Below are 21,992 nucleotides of genomic sequence, written 5' to 3'. Positions count from 1 at the left end.
TGCAGAATTATTTTATGGTTTCTTCTTGTATGTTAAACAAAACATTGATATGGTATTCATGACTTGATAGTTTCATAAATCCATTTGATTTTTAAATTTATTTTAAATAAAATTTTGCTTTGATGTAATGAAAACAATAAGTACAAGATAAATAAAGGGCAAGTTTTATTATTTCAATAAATTTATGCAATGTATGATATAATTTTCAAAATTTTCTTTTCCTCCATGAAAATGCCAAGTATTTTCTTTTTGACTCTTTTCTGCCCTGTGGGCACTAAGAGGACTTTTTTTTTATCAAGCCTATAGTAGGTTCTTAGTCCCCTGAAATCTCTTAGTTTGACTTTAATATAACAATAAATTGATAAATTTCAAATTCAAGCTGGACCAAATTTAGACCTGTGTTCCTAAGCTATACATATCAGAGATCATTCTCCTCTATGAAATAATAATAAATTTAAATTTAAAAATACAAAGCTGATCTAAGTTGTAATTTTCTACAGTAAAATCCTGTAATTCAGATTGTGTGTAAATCAAACCCCAAATTTACATATAATTATTTACTTAGGTATACCATATATAATTACCCATCATTTTGACAGACTTATCAACTGTTTTAATATCTTTTGTTCTAAAAATCCTTATTTTTTATTTGATATGAAAGATTTGTGAACGACTACATTATCTTTCAAACTTAACTGATGCAAAAATAACTCACAGATTAGTTTATTTAAATCATTCTATAACTCAATTAACATAAAAATCAATTTAACCATCAAACTGATTATCTATAAACAAAATATTTGTTTATTTGAGAATTAGTTTTTATAATTGTGACTAATTTAACACTTCTCTTATCTAAAGTAATGATTATATTTCATGTCAATAAAAATTGATTTGTGTCACAATACAAATGGCTATTTCTTGAATTAAAAATTAACTTTAAATTGAATATTTTCATTACAGAGTTACATGTTAACTTAAAACAAATGCAATTTCTGTAATAAGAAAAAACCCAACTAGTTAAAAGCATTTAAATATTTTCAACCTGTTTGTTCTTTCTTAATTGATTTATTTGCATTGTCTGCTATTTGCATTATCTAGGGTTTCTCATTTCCCAGTCTTTTGCTTGTCCCTGGATCCCAGGAAAAGTGAACTGGGAACCCAGGAAATCTCGGGATAGAATGAATTATTTTTAAGATATAAAATAAAGGTTAATGTTACCCTTGGTGGCAAGATGGCGTCCAGAGGGATTTTTCCCTACATTCTACACGGCGACGGGGAAAATTTTTTCCCTGTGGTCACATGACCGACGCGTTTCCGGTCGCCGTCGTGGTCTTCTATGGAGACTGCGCGTTGCGCACTGTATCGTAATAACACGACCTAGTAACTCCTATACTATAATAAGCTAATTTAACCCTATTTTAATAGAAATAAAAACATTTTTTTACTCACGTTGATTGTCTGTCATTTCCCTTTTTTACATTTCTTCCGGCCTTTGGAATTTTGATCTTCGTTTGTTATAGATCTTTTTTTCCCCCCTTTAATGGCTTCGTTTACTACTGTCGATGACTTCTTATTTCTTCTTTTTTTACTCGCGGTGGATGATGTTTCAGTATCCTGATCCTTCTCTGATTTCTTTGAATAATTATTCTTCTTTTTGTCGACGTTTTGAACGGGTGCAGACGGAACCGTCTCGGGTTCAACCCATTTCGGAGTTTTTCCTGTCCCTGGATAAATCATAGCAAGATGTTCGATGAAAGTTTGAAATGTTTCTCCGGCAGTTTTTTTAGGCCAGTCCATGAACTTCTTGTACATGAACAGATACATGTATGAGTTTGATAAATCGGTTGTGTAATGCTTTGGCAGGTGTTTTTTATTTTTTAGGTATCCCCATAAGCGTTCTATGTTTTGAGTATGGTCCCCTGTCTTCAGATTCACGAAGTTTTTCAAGTGATTTACAGTTCTATGCACTACATCAACGCCTTCGATGTCGTCAATGTGGTTGTACCCCTTTCACTCGTCGGTTATTATCAAACTTCCCGAATTGACGTATTTGTAAACTATCCAGTTTAGAGTTTGTTCGGATCTGTCGTTTACCTGACAAATAAAACAGTTCCCGTCCTGTCTACATATGCCGCCCACAACCCATTTCGTTGATTTCAATAACCTGCCTTTTTCGTACTTCCTTTTGCAAATGACAGTTTCGTCGATCTCTACGATCTTATTCGGCCCACCTATTTTGAAGCTCGTCATGTTACTTAGTGATATTATCATTACTAGACGTATGTGATTCGACCAATCCACACTAGCTTTTCGAGATATCCCGGATGCTAAAGCCGAAATGGTAGCTCCACATTCTAGACATAGGTAGTGCCATATGAATGACAAGATACATCCCCAGGAAAGACGACCACATTTGCTTTTAAAAGTTCCTTCGTACACTGAATATTTAACTCCACACGAACTGCATCTTAGAAGACATTCATTTCTCTTCTGTAATATAATTTGCATATCTTATCGCACGCAGAACACGTCGACTCTATCTGCTGTATACCTAATTTGACCGCAAATTTGAATGCATTATCAATTGCCGGGTTCAATCCCAATTCCGAATAATCTGCTTCCATCATTTTATAAAACTTCCTTGTAGTACATTTGGCCCATAATTCCTCGAACTCAAATCAACGTCGCCCATGACTAGCACGAAATTAGTAACCGCCTAGAAAAAAATATCCTTAGTACCAAAGTTACTAAAAAATAAAAAAAACAATTCTAACAAAACAAACGCGCAAAAAAAAAGCAATTTCGTTTTGTTTTTACTCGTAAAAAATATAAATTACCTCTTTAACAATTCGGAAAAAACCAGTTATTGTCAAAAAAACAAACACGCTGCCAACAACGAACATGCAACACACCGCTGTCTTCTACACTACCTCCAATCGAAATTTGCATAATTCGACGATTTCGGCACCAACACATTACGTCACAACATTTCCAAACAGTTCCCTCTCTCTCACGTCACAAACGCGAAATCGCGCGTCTCCGTTTCGAGGTTACAGAAAACACGGTCGCCACGTCGAACGCAGGGGAAAAAATTTTCCCCGTAGCAGTTTCGAATTAGGGAAATTTTCCCCGTCGCCGTATAGAATGTAGGGAAAAATCCCTCTGGACGCCATCCTGCCACCAAGGGTAACATTAACCAAAATAAATCTTAAAATCGAATGATATAATTATTTTTCATTTTTTAAAGTAATTTAATATGTTCTGCAACCTCCAAAATCATAATATTAACAATGCTGTGTGAAATATGTATTAAAAATTAGGTCGGCGTTTCGATCAATTTTAACTTTGTGTAAAAATTTTTTTATAATTTACCTGTTGTTCAAATGAAGTTTATTCAAGCCAATACGCTGTTACTTCTGTGGTGGAGTGAAAAAGGATGTAAGAAAGGACTCGAAAATTTTAAATTTTTGTAAACAGTCATATTCAGTTTCTAATTGAAGATATCCTTGGGTTGTTCATGTTATGTTACGTGTGCTTTCATGCAAATGAACTTTGATTACCCGAAACCATCACCAGAGGGCCTGAACCAGTAATATATTGTGCTAAAGGACAAGGTAGTTGTGATTTAAATGTTGTAACCATGGTTTTAGTTTAAAGAACGCCGGATCCTCTAATAAAAGGTCGGCGTTTCGATCAATTTTAACTTTGTGTAAAAATTTTTTTATAATTTACCTGTTGTTCAAATGAAGTTTATTCAAGCCAATACGCTGTTACTTCTGTGGTGGAGTGAAAAAGGATGTAAGAAAGGACTCGAAAATTTTAAATTTTTGTAAACAGTCATATTCAGTTTCTAATTAAAAATTACATTTGAATTATGTAGAAATTTTCACCAATAGAAAAAATTTATTAAAGTTTGTTGGAAACTGCTTACCAAAAAATACCTTTGAACTGAGTTGAAAATTTAAAGAAAAAAATAAACTTAGAAGTTTGATCTAACTTAGAAGGTAATTTTCGTTTTTTAAATAAAACATAATACAAAATATTATTGTAAATTTTTATACGATTTTGAAAACCAAACAGAGTCAAAATGTCCTTTCTAATTCAATGGATTTGGGTGGAATCATCTTTAATGCATTTAAGAGAAGACAGACGTTACGTGTTTTCTCACCCGTAGCATCAAAGATTTCTAGTTCATTTTCAAGATGTGTTGCAGTACTTCTTTTGTTCTCAAGTCTTCTTGATTTGTCTACCTTGGCTGCTTTAATAGAAACATCAAGCTTATAGCCCGATAATTCAGCAGTTCGTTTATAATGATCAGGTTTATGAAAAGAAACTTCATACTTGCAAACTTTGTATTCATTTTTATCCTTGCCCAATTTGCACAACCTGGCATTATGCAGTTATTGAAGCTACTGGATATAGTTAAAATTAAGACAGCATTGCTGCAATTATTTAAGATATAACAGGTTCTGACAAGTAAAGAATTTTCAGAGTCCTGCCAGAAATACATATTGATTATTGACAATCTGTGAGATGTCATAACAAGCAAAAATTTTAAAAAACTAAGCAGGCTTAAAATTAATAAGTACAAATGTATTCTAACAGTTTATGAGTTATTTATACTTTCTATTTGCAAAATTTCCTCAACCTTAACACAAAAAAAAAAAAAAAAAAAAAAAGTGAACTTTTAAGAAATTTGCGGGATTTCCTGGGATGAGAAGAATTTCCCAGGTAAAAAGAACAGCCAGGATCCCGAGATCCCATTTGAGAAATCCTAGTCTTATCCCTAATGCACTACTTGATTTTAATAATGTTAACTCTATAAATTTTCTGTTATAAAATATTTTAATAAATATGATTATTTTCTGTAAGAGAACATTTTTAGGTTTTTATCATTTTAATCTATTGTCCTTTCATATGTACTGAAATAAAAGGATTAAAAACACAATAATGTGTTTAAATAATATACATTTGACTTGTAATAACAACCAAGGACTGGATATAATATAATATTAAAAACATTCACCAAACTAGAAAATCCAGCAACAAAACATTAATTTAAGAAATGCTAGTTTTGTAAGAAATGTTCATTTTTATTAAGTTATCATTTTCAGGTTAAAATGTAATTCAGAAAATAGAGCATGGAATTTGAAAAAATTAATGTAGTGTATTGTTTATTATTGGCTGTATCCAACACACATGACCGATTATGTCATTTAGGTATTTCTTAAATTAACATTTTATTCCTGAATTTTATTGTTCAGTGAATGTTTTAAAATTATACGTTTGACTTTTTTCTATAAACCTGAGAAATATATATGCCATTTTAGGATGTATAATTTAATCTAGCAATTAACAATAAAACAATAATTGCTATCACTGCTTTATTGTTAATAAAATATACACTGGTATTGATAAACTGTGGATGAGTAAAAGAACCACAAATTTTGCTGAAGTATTATGAAAATTCCAGATCTAATAATAAAAATTATCTGAATTAGCATCATAAAGGATAGCATTACAATATTAAATAGATGTTTTTCATTTGTTAATCTTTAAAAGTATTGTATATAATCAAAAACAAACAAACTTTTACTAAGCCATACAATATAGACATAAACCACATCTCAAAATATAAACTTAAATTTTTTATTTAAAAATTCTTTAATTATTAAAAAATAAAATTATACGGAAAAATCAAAAATAAGGGAAAAATACAAAAGAAAAAACTCAAAATCATTAAAAAGTAATAAAAAAGGTAGTTCACCACAGTCAACTCCTACCTGAAATAGAATAAAGATGAGAGCAAGTTCATAAACAATGCTGACACATAAGACAAATCTCCAAAGTGCTAAAAAAATTTAATTTTTACATATAAATCTATTAATACAAAAAATATAGGACTGATTGATTTGCTGAATTTTTTCAGACAATAATTGATATTTTTTATTATACATAAAAACATTTAATGGACAAATCAAATCTTGAACTCATTCCATAAAAATTATGAATGATTGTTAAAGATAATAAATTTCTTATATTGAATATAAACATTTATATAATGATTCTCATACAAAATGTCAAAGTTACATTTTCCCCTGAAAAAATTTTAGTTGTTAGCCTGATGTTAACTGGCTGCTGCTGCAAATTTTATCAGTTAATGACAACAAAAACGCATAACATCAACAATATACTAATTCGGAATATGGTTATGTTGATAAAAATAATAATATGTAAAGTAAATAATAATAATAATAATATTTTTTAACTGGTCTGAAATAGTATTGATATTAGGGTTTGGGTCGTCTCATGTCTCGAAGTCCCAGGACTTTTTCTAAATTTAATTGTCTAGAGTCCTGGGACTTTCAGGTCAAGACTTGACACACACTTGTCGAAGTTGTATTGTAATAATTTTATTTTCAAAAGGTCATAATAAACTTTATTAGCTTCCCACACTCTGTCATTGAGAGTGCCATCTGTTATCTTAATGAGTAATTACGTGATACTCCTACGTAACTTACTGAGTAAGTAAATAATAAATGTGTTTGCCGCCATATTGTTATTTTGTGACGTTTGTTTATGAGATCATGATATTTGTGACTGTCTGTGTCAGCGCACAGATGCTTGCTACTCTCTTGTGGAAACCACACCCATCTCATGTAAGTTTAAACAAACACTAGATTTTGTTTACTTCAGTTAGACATTTACATTGGATGAGATTTGTTATTTTATTAAAAAAATAATTGATATGATAGTGATATTCAGTAAACAAAGATATAACATTAAATTTGGATTATTATTATCATTACAGATTGTCAACAAATTTAAATAGATACCAACCTATTCATTTAATATGGAACATATAGCAAAAGTGTGGAAACATTATTAAAAAAATAAACAAACAACAACAGCACAGTGCTCATTATGTCCAAAACAAATTTCATGCAAAGGATCGAATACTACAGGCCTTGACAGACACTTCCAAAGAGTACACAATATTTTTGTAAATCAGCCGGAAGAATCAAAATCAGTTATACAGCCTGGGATATCTTGTGAACCAGAATCGAAAAAAATTAAAACTGAAAAGCAGTCTACAACAATAGGATATGTTGCAAAAAAGTCTTTGCCGGAAATAATTACCCACTTGGCGGCAGAGGCAGCAATCAAAGAGTAAATTCATTCGTGAGTGTATTATCCAGAGAGGTTATAAAATGCCTAAGAATGAAACTGATGTCATGGAAATCATATTGAGTTATTATGAAAAGAAAAAAGAAGAAATGATTCAGACTTTAAAAGATTTGGTCGCTTCGGGTATACGTTTCAGTCAATGAATGGACTAGCGTCCAAAACCAAAGGTACTTTAATTTGTGTCTGCATAGTGTGAACAGAGAAGTTTTCAATTTGGGATTAGCATATATACCTGGAAAATTTGGTGCCGAAGAGACCAGACAAATAGTCAAAGATACATTGAAAAGATTTCAATTGGATTTTGAAAAACACATTGTGGCCACAACCAGCGATGGTCCAAATGTAATGAAGTTTGGAAGGGAAAGCCCCAGCAAGATGATCCTATGCTTGAACTACGCAATACATCCAGGAGTTGTAGACACATTTTATTAAAAGAAATCAGGCTACTGCCACATCCGCAGCTTCTACCTCTGAAGATACTGATGATAGTGATGATGAAATCATGGAGAACAAAAACTCTTCTGATGAAGAAGAGGACTGCAATGTCAGCTACGAAACAAATTGCCCATTACAACCAATTGATGAAATTAAAATAGTGCTTGATGAAACTCAACTCCTAGTGAAATTGTTTAGAAAGAGTCCACTGAAAAATAGCCATTACAGAAATATGCTAAATCAGAATTTGGGAAAGAACTCAGTTTATTACTAAATGTCAAAACAAAGTGAAATTCTATAATTGTAATAGCAGAAAGGTTTCTGAAGCTCAAAAATTGTGTAAAGAAAGTGTTGATTGATTTAAACATGTTAGACAAATGGAATGAAGACAATCTTCTTCTTTTGCAGTCAATCATTATGTGAGATCTGCAGATTACAGGTGATTAAATTTATTAAGAGATCGATTATTTAAATTAGATTAAGAAAATATTTTATAAATTCAAAAGTTAACAAAGGATGTCCTACCCGGAACTTCCTTGACAATGGAAGTTCATAGAACTTTCGTTTTTACCCTTTTAAGGTCAAATCCTTTGTTTTATGATTTAGAATGATCTCAAATCAATATACCTCTATGTAAAGATACTGTTCAACTAAAAATAATGTTAAAATCACTTGAGAAAGGACCAAAACCGCTAAATCATCAATTTGTAAAAGGGGAAGAAGTTTCACCCCTTTCCAATTTAACAGAAGTTGACCTCCCTTCGACAGAGTCCTTATCTCCCCTTCATCACCAAAGTTTTAATGTCATCTGAAGCATTGACGTATAGAAAATTCCTCATTTTAATTGGTGGGGATCTAGAGAAACTTAAGCCTATAAAAGGGACTGATTTTCCCACCATCGTGGTAGTCCCGGGTAGTTTCATATAGTCCCATGTAGTCTCACACAAGGAAGAAAAGTATATCACCAAACAATCGCCTAAATATCGGGCTACAATATGGCTAGTTAAATGATTAGCACAAAGTAATTTGTCACTAGAGGTAGACGTTAGGTGCCATCTCTTAACTAAATTAATAATTATAATTAAATAAATAAATTATTAAATAATTTAGAACCTTCTGGAATAAAAGAACTGACCCGGGGTGGAGCTTGAACCCGCAACCTCCGATTGCCGTGCGGTGCACTTGCCAGTTATGCCACCTGGATCCCGAGCGAGTCTTCGCTTCCAGAAGTATATTAATTTAGATATAACCTTACTTGGTTAAATATGGTACTGGCTGGGGATGACTCCTACGCCCACGACCTAATACCAACTCCACAACGGCACTCAGCCAGCTATCGCTTTACCCGGCCAGGTATATATATATATATACACAAATAATAACATCTTAAGCCCGGTGAGTTTATATCATATCACCAAACGATCACTTGAATGTATCTAGCCATATGTATCCTCATGTATCTTAGAGTTAGAAATTCATTAAACCTTTATTTTGTTTTCTGTTAAAACCCTGTCACCCTGTCTTATTTAAATGGCATCTATCAACTTGTCCACCACCTCGCCTCTCGAATAAAAATACCATCCTAAAGATAAAGTGGGCAAGTTTTACCAACTTGACGCATAAGTGGCATTTAGGAAACTGACCCTGTGCTCTCGTATTCTCACAGCTAAATTTCAGTTTATAACTTCAGAGAATAAAATTATACAGAGCAGAAATCATAAATTTAAAAATGGAAAAACAAACTGTTGCATTATAAACTAAGTACTATTATTAATATCAATTGTATTTTGTTATTTTGTTTCCCATATTCTAATAAAGGAGATAGAATACAGTTTTTTTTTATCAATTTGCCAAATAAGTAAATAATTCCAAACTAGAAATATTTGTGTATCAACCTGATAAACTACTCAAACAAAGAAGAAGTTATTAGCAGAAATAACAAGCTAAGTTTGCTTTATGCTGACATAATGAAGTGACTTTCTTTCAACACTTGGTGGGTTATTCATCTATATCAAAAACTACATTTTTAAATCAAACTTAGCATATCTTTTCTCTCAGTTTGTTAAAGATAACTTAAAATCTGAAAATTTAAAAATGAAAAATATTGCAAGAAATACAATGGTGACAACAATATATAGTTTTTATTTCCACTCTTGCAATTATGGTACTTAAAAATAATAAATTTAGTTATATTTGTATAATGTCATTTCATTCTATGTTAAACCTGACAGGCCTATGAAAAAGGTGAAAATTTCAGATTCATAATTAATAGTCCATTGAATGTTTTTGACTTATATTAATAATCTCACATATACAATCAACTCTCAAAATTCCAGACAACTCTTGAATAAAGTGTAAATTGCTAATTTAATTAGCAATAATATATATATGTATACACATACACACATAGAAGTTTGTTTTATTACTACTATAAAAAAAATGAAAAATTGGAAAGTTTGTTAAAATATAAAAATATTTTAAAAACTCAACTCAGGATCAATATTTGATTTTAGAGAGGTCTGAAGTAAAGTGTCAATTGTATTTAATATTCTAAAGTTAATGAAAATCGTAAATAACACATAATTTGAAGCAAGCAAAGAATATTTTAATTTTATTTAAAATTTAATATTTACACTAAAGAACAAAGTCCTGATTAGACTCCAAAAATCCATCTGTTAAAAACATTATGTACACATATGAAAATGAAAAAATGGTTTAATGAAATAAGGGTAATGTAACAGACTGTAAACTTCATTTGCCTCCCAGGAGAACTTTCTATAAAAAATGGTTCCTATTTAGACATTAGACATGTAAAAATAAAAATCCATAAAACTTCACATTGCTAGCCACTGGTAAGGTTTGAAACAGGGACCAACTACCAGTGTTCAGTGGTTTTTATCCACTTAACCACTGATAGGGAAATGAAAGAAATGCTTACATACAGAAACATACTTGAAAACTCATTTGAATAAAATTTTGTTTTCTAAAATATATATACTTTTTTCATTAACATTAAAAAAAATTCTTTAATTTAAGAAATAAATTTAACTATAAAAAACAAAGTTTCTAAAGAGCATAAAATTCAATTTATTTATTGGATTTTATGTTCTTTAGAAACATTTTTTATAGTTAAGAACAGCATTTTCATAAGAACAGATATTTTCAAAATTAATGCAAGAGTAAAACTCAGAAAAAAAACAAGCAAAGCTAGAACAGATGCCATTTATCATAATTAAACATTAAAGTACTAAAAAAGATTGTTTGAATTATATATTTTTCTTTAAAAATAAAAGTCAAAATAACTATTCTTTTTTAAAATGATATTGGAAACTGAATATATTTATTTATAATTTCATTGTACTGAATTTTGTCCAGCAATGAATTGTAATAAATTCATTATTAAAAATCCAGAAAAAGTATTTATTTGTTCATCTTTTGTCACATTTCTCACTTTTTTAATTCTCTATCTTTCATGTTCATTCCTAGTAATTAAGAAAACAATGAATTTTTTCCTTGCTATTTTAGATATTACAGTATTGTTCAATAGTCAAATATTTCAAATATTGAAAGTAAGATACTATTTTTTGTAATTTTTGAGGTTTCTGAAATTCTGTAATTTCAGGACTTTGTACTCCTTAAAAAAATTTTTCATAAACTAACCTGGGTGAGGTCTGCGAAATGGTCCATCAGGAATTTGTGTCACACCAAGTAATAAAAATACCAAAATACAAGCAACTAATCCTCTGAAAATAAAATTATTTGCAATTAATGACTCTTATTTACCATAAGAAAAAAATTTTAACTTATATTTTATATACTATTAAATTAGTATATAAATTATTTATCAAATGATAACATAAGTTAACATTTTAAGTTACATTTAAAACTTACATTTTATCATCTCATTAAACTTAGAATTAAACAGGTTGATATTTTTTTGTGACTTCTCTCTCCAATCTCTGGCATATCACAATATTCATATTTTAAATAATTTACTTATTTGCTTCTGTTTACAATATCATTCTTAATATAAAACTATGAACACTAAGTTTCATAGTTTGGTTCTATCGTGGACTTATCAAACACTATTGACATTGTCGGAGTAATCACACAGAAGTGAGTATACACTGGTTTATTATAATGATGGTATGCTATTTATAACATCCTTAGAAATGGAAAAAACAACACCAACATGCTTAGGGTCCCTGGCATTTATAAAATTACACTGAGAGACAATAGATTCCAGCGTGATCTTGAGTACATCAGTGCCACCACATGATCTCTCAAAGTAAGGCTGGCTGAACACAAGTATGATATCAGTAAAGGAAAATACAACACTGCCCTAGCCAAGTATGCCACAGACAACGATATTCAAATCCATCTAGATCAAGCTTCCATCATAAGACAATCTAAACATGATGACCAAATAAGGACACTGGAAGCTCTCAAAATATTTAAATCCGTAAAGAGTGGCCACTGCATTAATTTCAAAGTGGAAAGACAAGTAACTTATGCATGGCAACCATTATTCCTAAGGGAACAGTCAAATTAAAAACTATTTTGGAGAAATTCAAATTCGATTTAATCAATTTAAAATAATATTTTAAATTTTTAAGAGAATTAGTTGAAAAATTCTCATTTATACGTTTTTAGATAATTTTTAAAAATGTTCCAATTTCCGCATTCAAATTTAATGAATCCTGAGGAAGATTTCCTAAGTAGATTGAAAATGTTAGAGCTTGCTATTGATCATCAAATTTGCAATTAATTATCCTGGAATTTCTTTAAAGGTTCATTTTGTTGCTATTTTGTATAATATATTCCAGGCTTAAAGAGTTTGAGAAATCACCAATCATTCTTAATGTTAATTATTTTATTATTTCTTATACCAATGATATAAAATTCAAATCTCCATTTATTATAATTAGATCTCGGTGCTAAACCATTCCATTAAAGTAACCAATCTTAAAATTAATATTTTAAATAAACTGTAACAATATGTTCTCATTAGACCATAACCCATAATTTCCTTCTTTCTCTAACATACAATTATGTTCACTCTACTTTCATATTTTATGAAAAATTTACTTTTAAATATAACATTGATTCAGTACTGAAAGAATTTACAATTTATAGAGATAGCCTTTAGTGCCACTGTTACTTTATTTCCTCTTGTTCTGCTGTGTAAGCCATCTTCTTTGTCAAATTCTAATCTGTCATTAATTACTATTTGTATAGACTATGATTGCACTTTCCTTATTTTTAAAGTATCTACTAAACTAAATAAAGTGTATTTTATTTTTAACAAATTGTGCAATTTATCTTTTACTAGATGTGGCAGAGTTGCTAGAGCTTTGATTTCCGAATTTACATTGTCACATTTCATATTTCAATCTTATTCTGATTTTTTAAAACATAAAAATATTTTAAAAAATCTGAATAACATGTTCTATTTTATTTAATTTCATTATCCATGTTCCTGCAAGAGCTACCTTGTAACAGACGATGTATTGCCCTCCTTAATTACTTATCAGAATTTCAACCAGATATTCTTTTATCTTTAAATCAGTACATGCTATTTCACCAGTTAAAAATTTTCTTTTTTTATGGTTTTGTTTTTAAGACTATGTAAAAAAACTGGCAGGAGTTCTTGCTGTTCTTCAAAAAGTTCTTGCTGAACTTTCCCAGCATTTGAATAGTGACTAAGAAGGAAGTACAATAATTTTCATGGAGATACTAAGATATAATGTTCAAATAATAAGAAAAACTTAGAAAGAGTAATTTTCTTTAATTATGATACATTTTTATTAATAAAAAAAACATTTAGGTTTAATCTAGGACATTACATAATTTTGTTGTATCATGACAGAACTGAGGTGGAGCCGAAAAGAAAGAATCCCCACACTTGTTAGGCACAGAAGAGATGAACCTTGTACCTGACAGAAGTGGACAGGCAAACTTTGCACTTGCCAACATGGAAAGACAATCCAAGAACAAAGCAATCACCATCAATTGCCTGGTTCTTGTGTATTGTTCATTTTTTGTGCTCATTTTCCATTAGGGACACACAATGCTGTTTTTATTTTTGACTGCTAGGCCTAATTCCATTAGATGTGTTCAGTTGCATCAGAGAGCATGGACATTATAACTTTAATACCTCTGTATATTGAAAACAAAGTCATGGACTCCTATTTTTTACATTTAAATGGACCTTCACTACATTTTTGGATTCCTCTTAATTTCAATTGCTGTACAGCTTGAGCAGGCTGTGGCACCCATTACTGACAAAAATAGAGTCCAAACCATATTATATGACTTCCAGAAAGTTTCAACTATTTGATAGCAGTATTTGAATCTGTGACTCCATTATAAATAAAAATAGTTAAAGGTCATTCATTACAAAAAGAAACATGATGCAAATATACAATTAGACAGTAGGTCAACAGCACATATGACATCAGAAAAAAAATATTTTATTGACATAAAAACAAAGAAAAATTAAGATTGGCTGATAGTAGAATAACTTCAGCACATGGAAAGAGCATTATTTGATTTCACACAATAGAAAAGTTATATTTTTAAATAACATCCTGTTTGTACCTCAACTTCAGGGTAATTTGATCTCAATTATCCAAGTAAAGGCAAGAGGAATAACTACAAAAAATAAACAATAAAAGATGTTTTAATGATAAAATTATTATTATTTTTAATAATAATTCTATCATTTAAACACCTATCTAAAGATAAATCAACACCAAAAATTATATATAGTAAACAATCAGAAAAATATAAGAAGCTGTTTAAGAGTATTATGTCAAAATGAAAAAGAACTTTAGCATCAAGGAATAAGCCATTTCACTATAATGCTTTATTCAAATTAGTTATACACAAACTGGTAACAGGTATTTTCCAAAGCACAATCAACAGACACATTAACAATTTGAACCTTGCTTACTTGAAAAACACCAAGAATCATTTACTTTTTGTATTTATTTTAGCACCATTTATTTTTTTTATTTTTATTTCTTTATTATGCTAAATTGTTAACTAATTTTTTGTTTTACCTTTGCATATGCAACATTTCATATGGTTTAAACTGTTCAATCTTTTAAACTATACTATTTTTGTTCTAACCTGAGAATGACCTTTTAAACAAAGTTGAAAATGTTCAGTTTAATAAATTGGTGTTTTACTTACTGAATTAAGGTATTTTTGAATAAATATACAGTGAACATCCAGTTATTGCAGTATTTTATTTAGGTATATTTGTCCTGCTAAATCTCCAATATTAATTTCCAGGCATTTGATACAGATTCAACACCCTTGTAGTTAAATTAAAAGTTTCTTGCTGGAATTTAAAGGTGATTTAAATGTTTAACTATTATAATTATTAACCAGTTAGTAGCTAATAAAAATATTTCATACTTCTGAGCAAGTTTTATACTCAATTTCATCCATGTGGTGGCTGTTTTCAAAAAAAAAAAAAACCATATAATTTCTTTTGCAAAATCTTTTTGGTGATTCTACAGGATCCTGGAGTTATATCCATTGTTCAGTCACTCTTCAGTCTTTTGCTACATAAACAATTTGATGACCTATTCCAAAATGTTTCACAACATTGAAAATATGGTTTAGTAGTGCACTTCTTATTAGTTTTATAAGACCAAGCTATCAATTTTCAACATGAGTTATCATTGAATTCAATGCCATGAACATAAAACCTATGAACATAAAATTTCTTATGCAAATGCATATTCACTTCACTTATCACTATAGCAAATTCAAATTGTTTTGTCTAAATATGCTAGATACATAGCACTATAGCATTTCAAACTTTGTTACAGATTATTAGTGTGATTCCCTTATATAGTAATTTAAAAATTGTCAATGTAAGTATTTGAAACAATAAAAAGGATTGGTAAATAATATTCAATATAACTGTAATATAGTAATTTTCTGTAATTGGTAAAAACAAAAATTTAATCTGAAAAATAGTTTATATTTTAACATGCATTTAATGACACAGAAAACAAATTAATCAAGACAAACAAAATCAAACCTTTTTGTATTGTATTCTGGATCTTGTTTAACTTGTTCAAAAATAGCAACATAGACTAAAGCACATGACATCAAAAATAACACAGTTAAGGTATGAGCTCTCCTGTAAAAAAACAAAAAATAAAATAATGATAATAAATTCAAATTACTGAAAAATTTTTTTAAAAATTTAATTTAAGAAACGTTTATAAAAAATTAGCGAGATACATAAAATTTACTACTACTATTCATATTTATGCTCATAAAATTTTATCTTAAATTATTTATTACACTGTCCTCAACACAAATGAAAAATACAATTTGTTCATTTCTAATTCTAAAAAGCACTTTTAGATGAAAAATTTAAACAACTTTGTTTAAACTTTGATTCTTTTATAATAAAAAAATTATAATTAACAAACTAATTTTAGTTTTTTAAGTTTCTATTGTTTAACATTATAATGCATTTTTTTTAATTTTACAAAGTTTATATTCAAATTTTTGGTTAAAAATTTATTTAAAATTGCTTATAAATGAAAGAAATACATGAAAATTCAACGTGATAGGATAATATCTTGTTTGTTACATTTATGACAATAAAATATAGTGATTTTGAAATGAGATTAAAGTTCAATGATAAATTCTTAAGCTATTCATAAAAACAAAATGCAAACTACATTGAAATCAATCCTTTAAAAATAACCTTTTCAATAAGTCTAATTTTTTCTTTAATTTTAAATAATCTGCATATAAATGAAATTATTTCTTATCACATTTTAATTATATTTTGTTAATAATTATCAAAAATAGTTAAATTCATACCAAACAAATGAAAAAGCCACCAAGTAAAATATTCATTTTTGACTAAATGATAAAAAAAATAAATTATTAAAATGTAAATCATCAAAACTGACACAGTTTTTCTGCTTTTGTTAGTCAGTGGCTATATTTTCAGTAAATTAAATTGAATTCCGAATAAAATCCTGCTCAGTTTGTCACAAGTGTTAAAATCATTGACATAATTGAACTGATACTGTTTTTTGCCATTGGTAACAAAGGAAAAATGAAAACATTTTTTACATACCACTCAAGTTATCAAGATTCATGCTCTAGGGTTAGGTAAATTCCATAACCATGGACCTTAATAATATGAGTATTATCTGAACCTGTATTAAATTCTGAGAAAGTTATCATTTTAAATTACATATAAAAGCAAACCCAATTAATGTTATAAATCAAACGATTCTTATTGCCCTACAATGTAATCAAGGTATTTGATTATTGGTGAGTAGAACACTTTATACTTAATTATTTCTCATAATCAACTCTGCCGAAACGGCTGAGAGAAAACAGTGCATGGGGACACCTTGCTTTTGTAAAAAATACTGGCCACTAAATTTGAAGTAATTGGGTTGAGTGACCAGAAGCAGAGTCTCCCATATACCAAGTATTTGTTGGATTGTGAAAGCTTTTCTTAGCAAAACAATGTTAGCAAGCATTTCAGCCTCAAAAATAGATGTAGATGGAGAGAACGAACTTACATCAACCTTGTAAAACCAAAAGGTTTCAGTTGGGTTGAACCCAATCTGTTAGTTGTTTTGGCTTGTAACATTAAAATTGGAGTCAGGAACAATTGTAGTGAGTGTAAGGTATGGAATCGCCATTTCTCGAGATGGTACGTTTGTTGACTAACGGACAGAGACTATCCACACTTATGAGTTTTTACCTCAAAGAAGAGCTGTGGGCAAGACACATTTGTTGGTGGATGAAGAGGTCCAGAAAGTATGGATAACAGAGCAGGTCATGTGATGACTTTTCAAGTCAATCTTAGCATTGACAGAGTGGGGTTAGTATTTAATAGAACATTGATTGCTGCAACCAGATTGCTGCAAAAACTGTGTTTCTGTAGAATTGTAGTCATCATTTTTACAGAGGACATATCTCTTGGTTTTGTCAGAAATTAGTAACCTCAGGTTTTTGTTGTGAAAGAATTGATGCACTAGCTTGCAATTTCTGCTAATCAACGATGGTGAGGTTCTTTTGAGTGAGTGTAACATTGGTAAAATGAGATGCAGACTAGACCTCTGCTATGGTTGCAACTTCTAAATAGTCCTGTAGGTTTTGGCAAGTTTTAGTTGCCACTATGAGTGGAGGAATTAATTGTTCTAAGTTGATTTTCACTGGCAGAATGTTGCAGAAAATGATGAACACTTTCTGGCACATTGATGTCCAAACAATTATGGTATTCAATCTTATGAGGAAAGTTGGTTTTGCAGCAGTAGGAACATAAGAGCCAATGCAGGTTTTTATTTGCATTTTCTTCTATTACTCTTGAATGTTTGTTTGCTAGGGCATAAACCTTGGCTAATTGCATGTGTAAGTTCCATGGATCCCAAACCTTGATGAAGGACATATGTGCCAGATAAAAAAAGAGCTCTGCAGAAGCAATCATCTTTTGTTTTTCTTTAATAAACCTACCAAGTAACTTGTGGTCAACATTTGGCAGCAACGGTCTAACACAAGGAAGAATTGAGCTGTACTTAATTGCGATGCATTTCAGAGCTAACCGTACTGACAACATCATAACAGAAAACGTAATTGGATGTATTCGTTCAGCTTCTTGACTCTAGATGTAAGAAGTAAGAAGAAACTTTGTCTTGCAGTTTCCATGATACAAAATGCTCAAAAATTGCTTCTTGTGATGCCAAAAACTTTAAAAAAAATGTTAATACTGTCTATTGGCATTATTTTTTACTTAAAACAATATTACAAGTACTTTCAACAAACTATAGATTGTCTTCTTAGGTATAAAATAATAAAACCTTACAATTTATTGATAAAATATATGTTAAAGTGTTCCAAACGGCAAATTTAAAACATATTCCATTGGCTATGTCAATACATTGAAAAAACAATAATAATAAATAACATAGAAATAAAAAAGGTTGAGGTGTGAAAAATGTAAATGATGGTTATGAGAAATATAGTGTGTAAAGTGTTCTACTCACCAATTACTATACATTACTCTATATTAGTTATGTAGATATTTGATTAATAATATTTTTATCAAATTAGCCATATTTTATCCCAATAAAAACCCAGCTATATCATTTCATTATCATTTTTGTCCTCTCTAAATGAGTAAATATGATTCTCCTATATACAAGAGAAAAACAAACAGTCACATTTTAAATGGGATCAGATGCCACTTACCAGTCACTTAATCCAAATCAGATATTCTAGATTTGATTTTTCTCCATAAATCCTACTGATACTAGGAGTCTCTATAATTTCTGCTAAGCACTATTCTCAGATTCATTAAAATTACAGAGCTTTCTTACTCAACATTCAGGTAAATAATAATAATATTTATTATTAATAATTATTATATTAATTAAAGAATATTATGTAAAACTAAAATATTGACATATTAAAATATAAACAAAATAAAATCCACAATATAAAATAAAAATAAAAGATTTTTTAATTTTTATTATAAATTTTATTCAAATATTCTAAATAAACAATGAAGAAAACACCAGTAATTTGAAGAAGTTAAACAATTCAACATTAAAATTTCATTATAATTATCTGCTTTGAATAAAAATGATTAATTTAACAAATGAAAAGTATTTTAAATAAAAACAAAAGAAACTTACAAATGGATATCATAATTTGAATAAAATGTGAAAATTTAAAACATCATACCTCATTCCAGTATTAAAGTAACATTTTTGACAAACTTTGACAAAAGAAATCAATGTCTGTTGATCATTTTGTAAAAAAGAAAGTAAATTCAAAGTCAAACTAAATAGAATTTTGAGTAAAGTTTATTTCAATAGTTTCAAAAAATTTTTCTAAAATATTTTCAATTATGTTAATCATTGTTATTATATTTTTCATAACCCAAGTACAAAATTTTTTAAATTCAATATATGGGATTTAAAGTACAAAACCTACTATCCTACTCTAATATTAAGCTACGATGGCAACACATTGGAAAAGACAATAATCGATCATAAACAAGAAATGTTCTATTCGAAAACAAATGTAAACAAATGCTTTACTTCCATTGATGATCAATATATTTAAAAATCAATAAATTATTGATTTTAAAGGCACTGATATAAATTTAATTCAACTTTCCCTACAGAAGGAATTTCTTTATGTTTATTTGTTAGAAATTAAAAAATTCAGTAATGTAATTCCAAATTTAAAAATTAAGTAAAAATCATCCTTGCATAATTATATTGAATTTTGAAATATTATAAGAATGTTCAAAAATTTGGCTTACAAAATACATTATTACCATATTATGATGTACTGAATAGTGATGAAATTTTTATACCAGATATCTGACTTCCTATTACATGGATACTTGGGTTAATTTAGGTATGAACATCTGAAGTATTCAGAAACTTAAAATATCAGCTTATTCTGCTATGCAATTTTTTCAAATAAGATTTAATCATAACAAATAAGATTAACTTTTTCAAAATTCATATCTCTAAAATACTTAATGTTTAATTCTAATTAATGTAAAAATGCAATGTCAAAATACATTAAACTGACATTAATTGATTTTGACTGAAGCAACAAAACAAAAATTTTTGTTGTCTTCACATTAGTTTAATGCTCTCAGAAGATATATCATTGAGATTGTTAAGCAAGCATTATTTTTGGCTATGAACAAAAATTTACAATATAAGTACAATGGTACCTTGGTACTTGAATTTAATTCATTCCAGAAGCCTGAGTACCAAACAAATTTTTCCCATAAGGAATTATGTAAATTAGATTAATCTATTCTAGAACCCCAAGAGTATGTTTATAAAAGCATTTTAACTAGAATTTAACAAACAGTTTACAAGCCTAGCATGCATAAATCATTTTAAAAAAATATGCATACACAATACAAAGTAGCAAAATATGATATTAGTTTTATTGGGTTGAACAAAGTATTTGTGTACTTTTTTTAACAGCAGTCATTATTTAATATAGATGTGTGATTTAATTATAATAGTTGTGAAAGTTAACACATTATTGTTAATGTGAAACTGTATTCTTTGTTTATAAGCTTATTTTAAACTTTTTATCTCACATTTTGTTTGCCTAAAATCAACTCAAAACATCTGCAGATAAAATGGGTAACAAGGATAGTATGCTTTGATTTTGTAAACAATATAACACTATATATATATATAGTAAAAATACTCAATGTATATGAGAAAGATTCTCCTAAACTTCAAACATGATAAATATGGTTTTAAAAGTTCTATTTGGGAAATTCTAAACTAAAGAATACAAAACATGCATAAATCTTCCCTGATCATTTAAGGATTTAGTCTAAAATTTTTGCATTCCGTTTTCACAGAAATTATGCAAGACAAGAAAAATTTTGTAAATTTTAAGAATTTTTCTGTTGAGTTCATAAAATTATTTCACCAGGTCAAACATATTGGCTTTCTCTCAAAGGTTGTATTGATAGAATTTTAGAGCCATATGTGGCAATTCAATTTTATTTAAAAGATTGTATTAACTAATCCTCTAAAACTACAGTAAAACTAATTATCCAGATTGCTCTCTGACTTTGTTAAAAATAAACATGTATGAATTGATATATATGCTGTATATACATGAAAAGTAATTTTTTTCTAAATGTAGAAAATAAACTGCAATGAAACTTCAGCCTATTGTTTTTGGCAGGACTGGAAAAAAAGACTGATGAGGGAAAATATATATATATATGATATATGATATGATATAGGCATATCATCAGAAAATGGACATTATGACAGCCTTTCTGCAATACTAAACAATACAGCATGTATGCAAATATACATTTATTCTACATTTTAAAAAGTTGTTAAGAATACTGTAATTTGTTCTATTTTCTTTTGGCAAGAATATTTAATGTATTGATTCTTTTCTTGTACCTAAAGATGACACCATAGAAGCGTCAAAAACATCCATGAAATTATAAATGTTTGTCACATAAGAAGTATTGATTCTCTTATGAAAAATTAAAATATAATTTACAATATTTTTGTGACATTGCACGAAGTACCCCCTATGCTTCGACACCACGTTTGTGATGACAATTTCTTCAGGACTGACACCACTGTGTCTTCAAGGTAGACACAGAAACCTAAGTGGTCACTAATTTCATTTTTTTCAGTGTGAGCGGTCGCATTGTAGGCATTTGGATCTGATACGAGGGATGGCACAGATTGAGGAATTGTACCAAACACAATTCTAACAATAAAAGTTTTTATATATTAAGCTAGTTCTACAAAAAGGTTATTATCTCATTTAAACCTTAAAGCTTC

At 29.0% G+C, this 21,992-nt stretch overlaps 1 protein-coding gene across 1 annotated transcript in view; it reads right to left on the bottom strand.

Annotated features, from left to right (window-relative positions):
- The window catches only part of LOC136977996 (phosphatidylserine synthase 2-like), a 57,088-nt gene that overhangs the window by 21,690 nt on the left and 13,406 nt on the right, over window positions 1-21,992 (bottom strand). Inside the window, exons 2-4 of the mRNA XM_067273626.1 lie at window positions 15,686-15,787; window positions 11,287-11,369; window positions 5,787-5,854 (exon numbers count right to left, since the gene is read on the bottom strand). Coding sequence (XP_067129727.1) covers window positions 5,787-5,854; window positions 11,287-11,369; window positions 15,686-15,787 — 253 coding nt within the window. The remainder of the gene's footprint in view (window positions 1-5,786; window positions 5,855-11,286; window positions 11,370-15,685; window positions 15,788-21,992) is intronic.

This window comes from Centruroides vittatus, unplaced genomic scaffold, assembly GCF_030686945.1.
Source record: "Centruroides vittatus isolate TY-2023 unplaced genomic scaffold, ASM3068694v2 contig_484, whole genome shotgun sequence".
NCBI classification, from domain to species: Eukaryota; Metazoa; Arthropoda; class Arachnida; order Scorpiones; family Buthidae; genus Centruroides; species Centruroides vittatus.
This window is presented reverse-complemented; position numbering and strand designations above follow the sequence as displayed.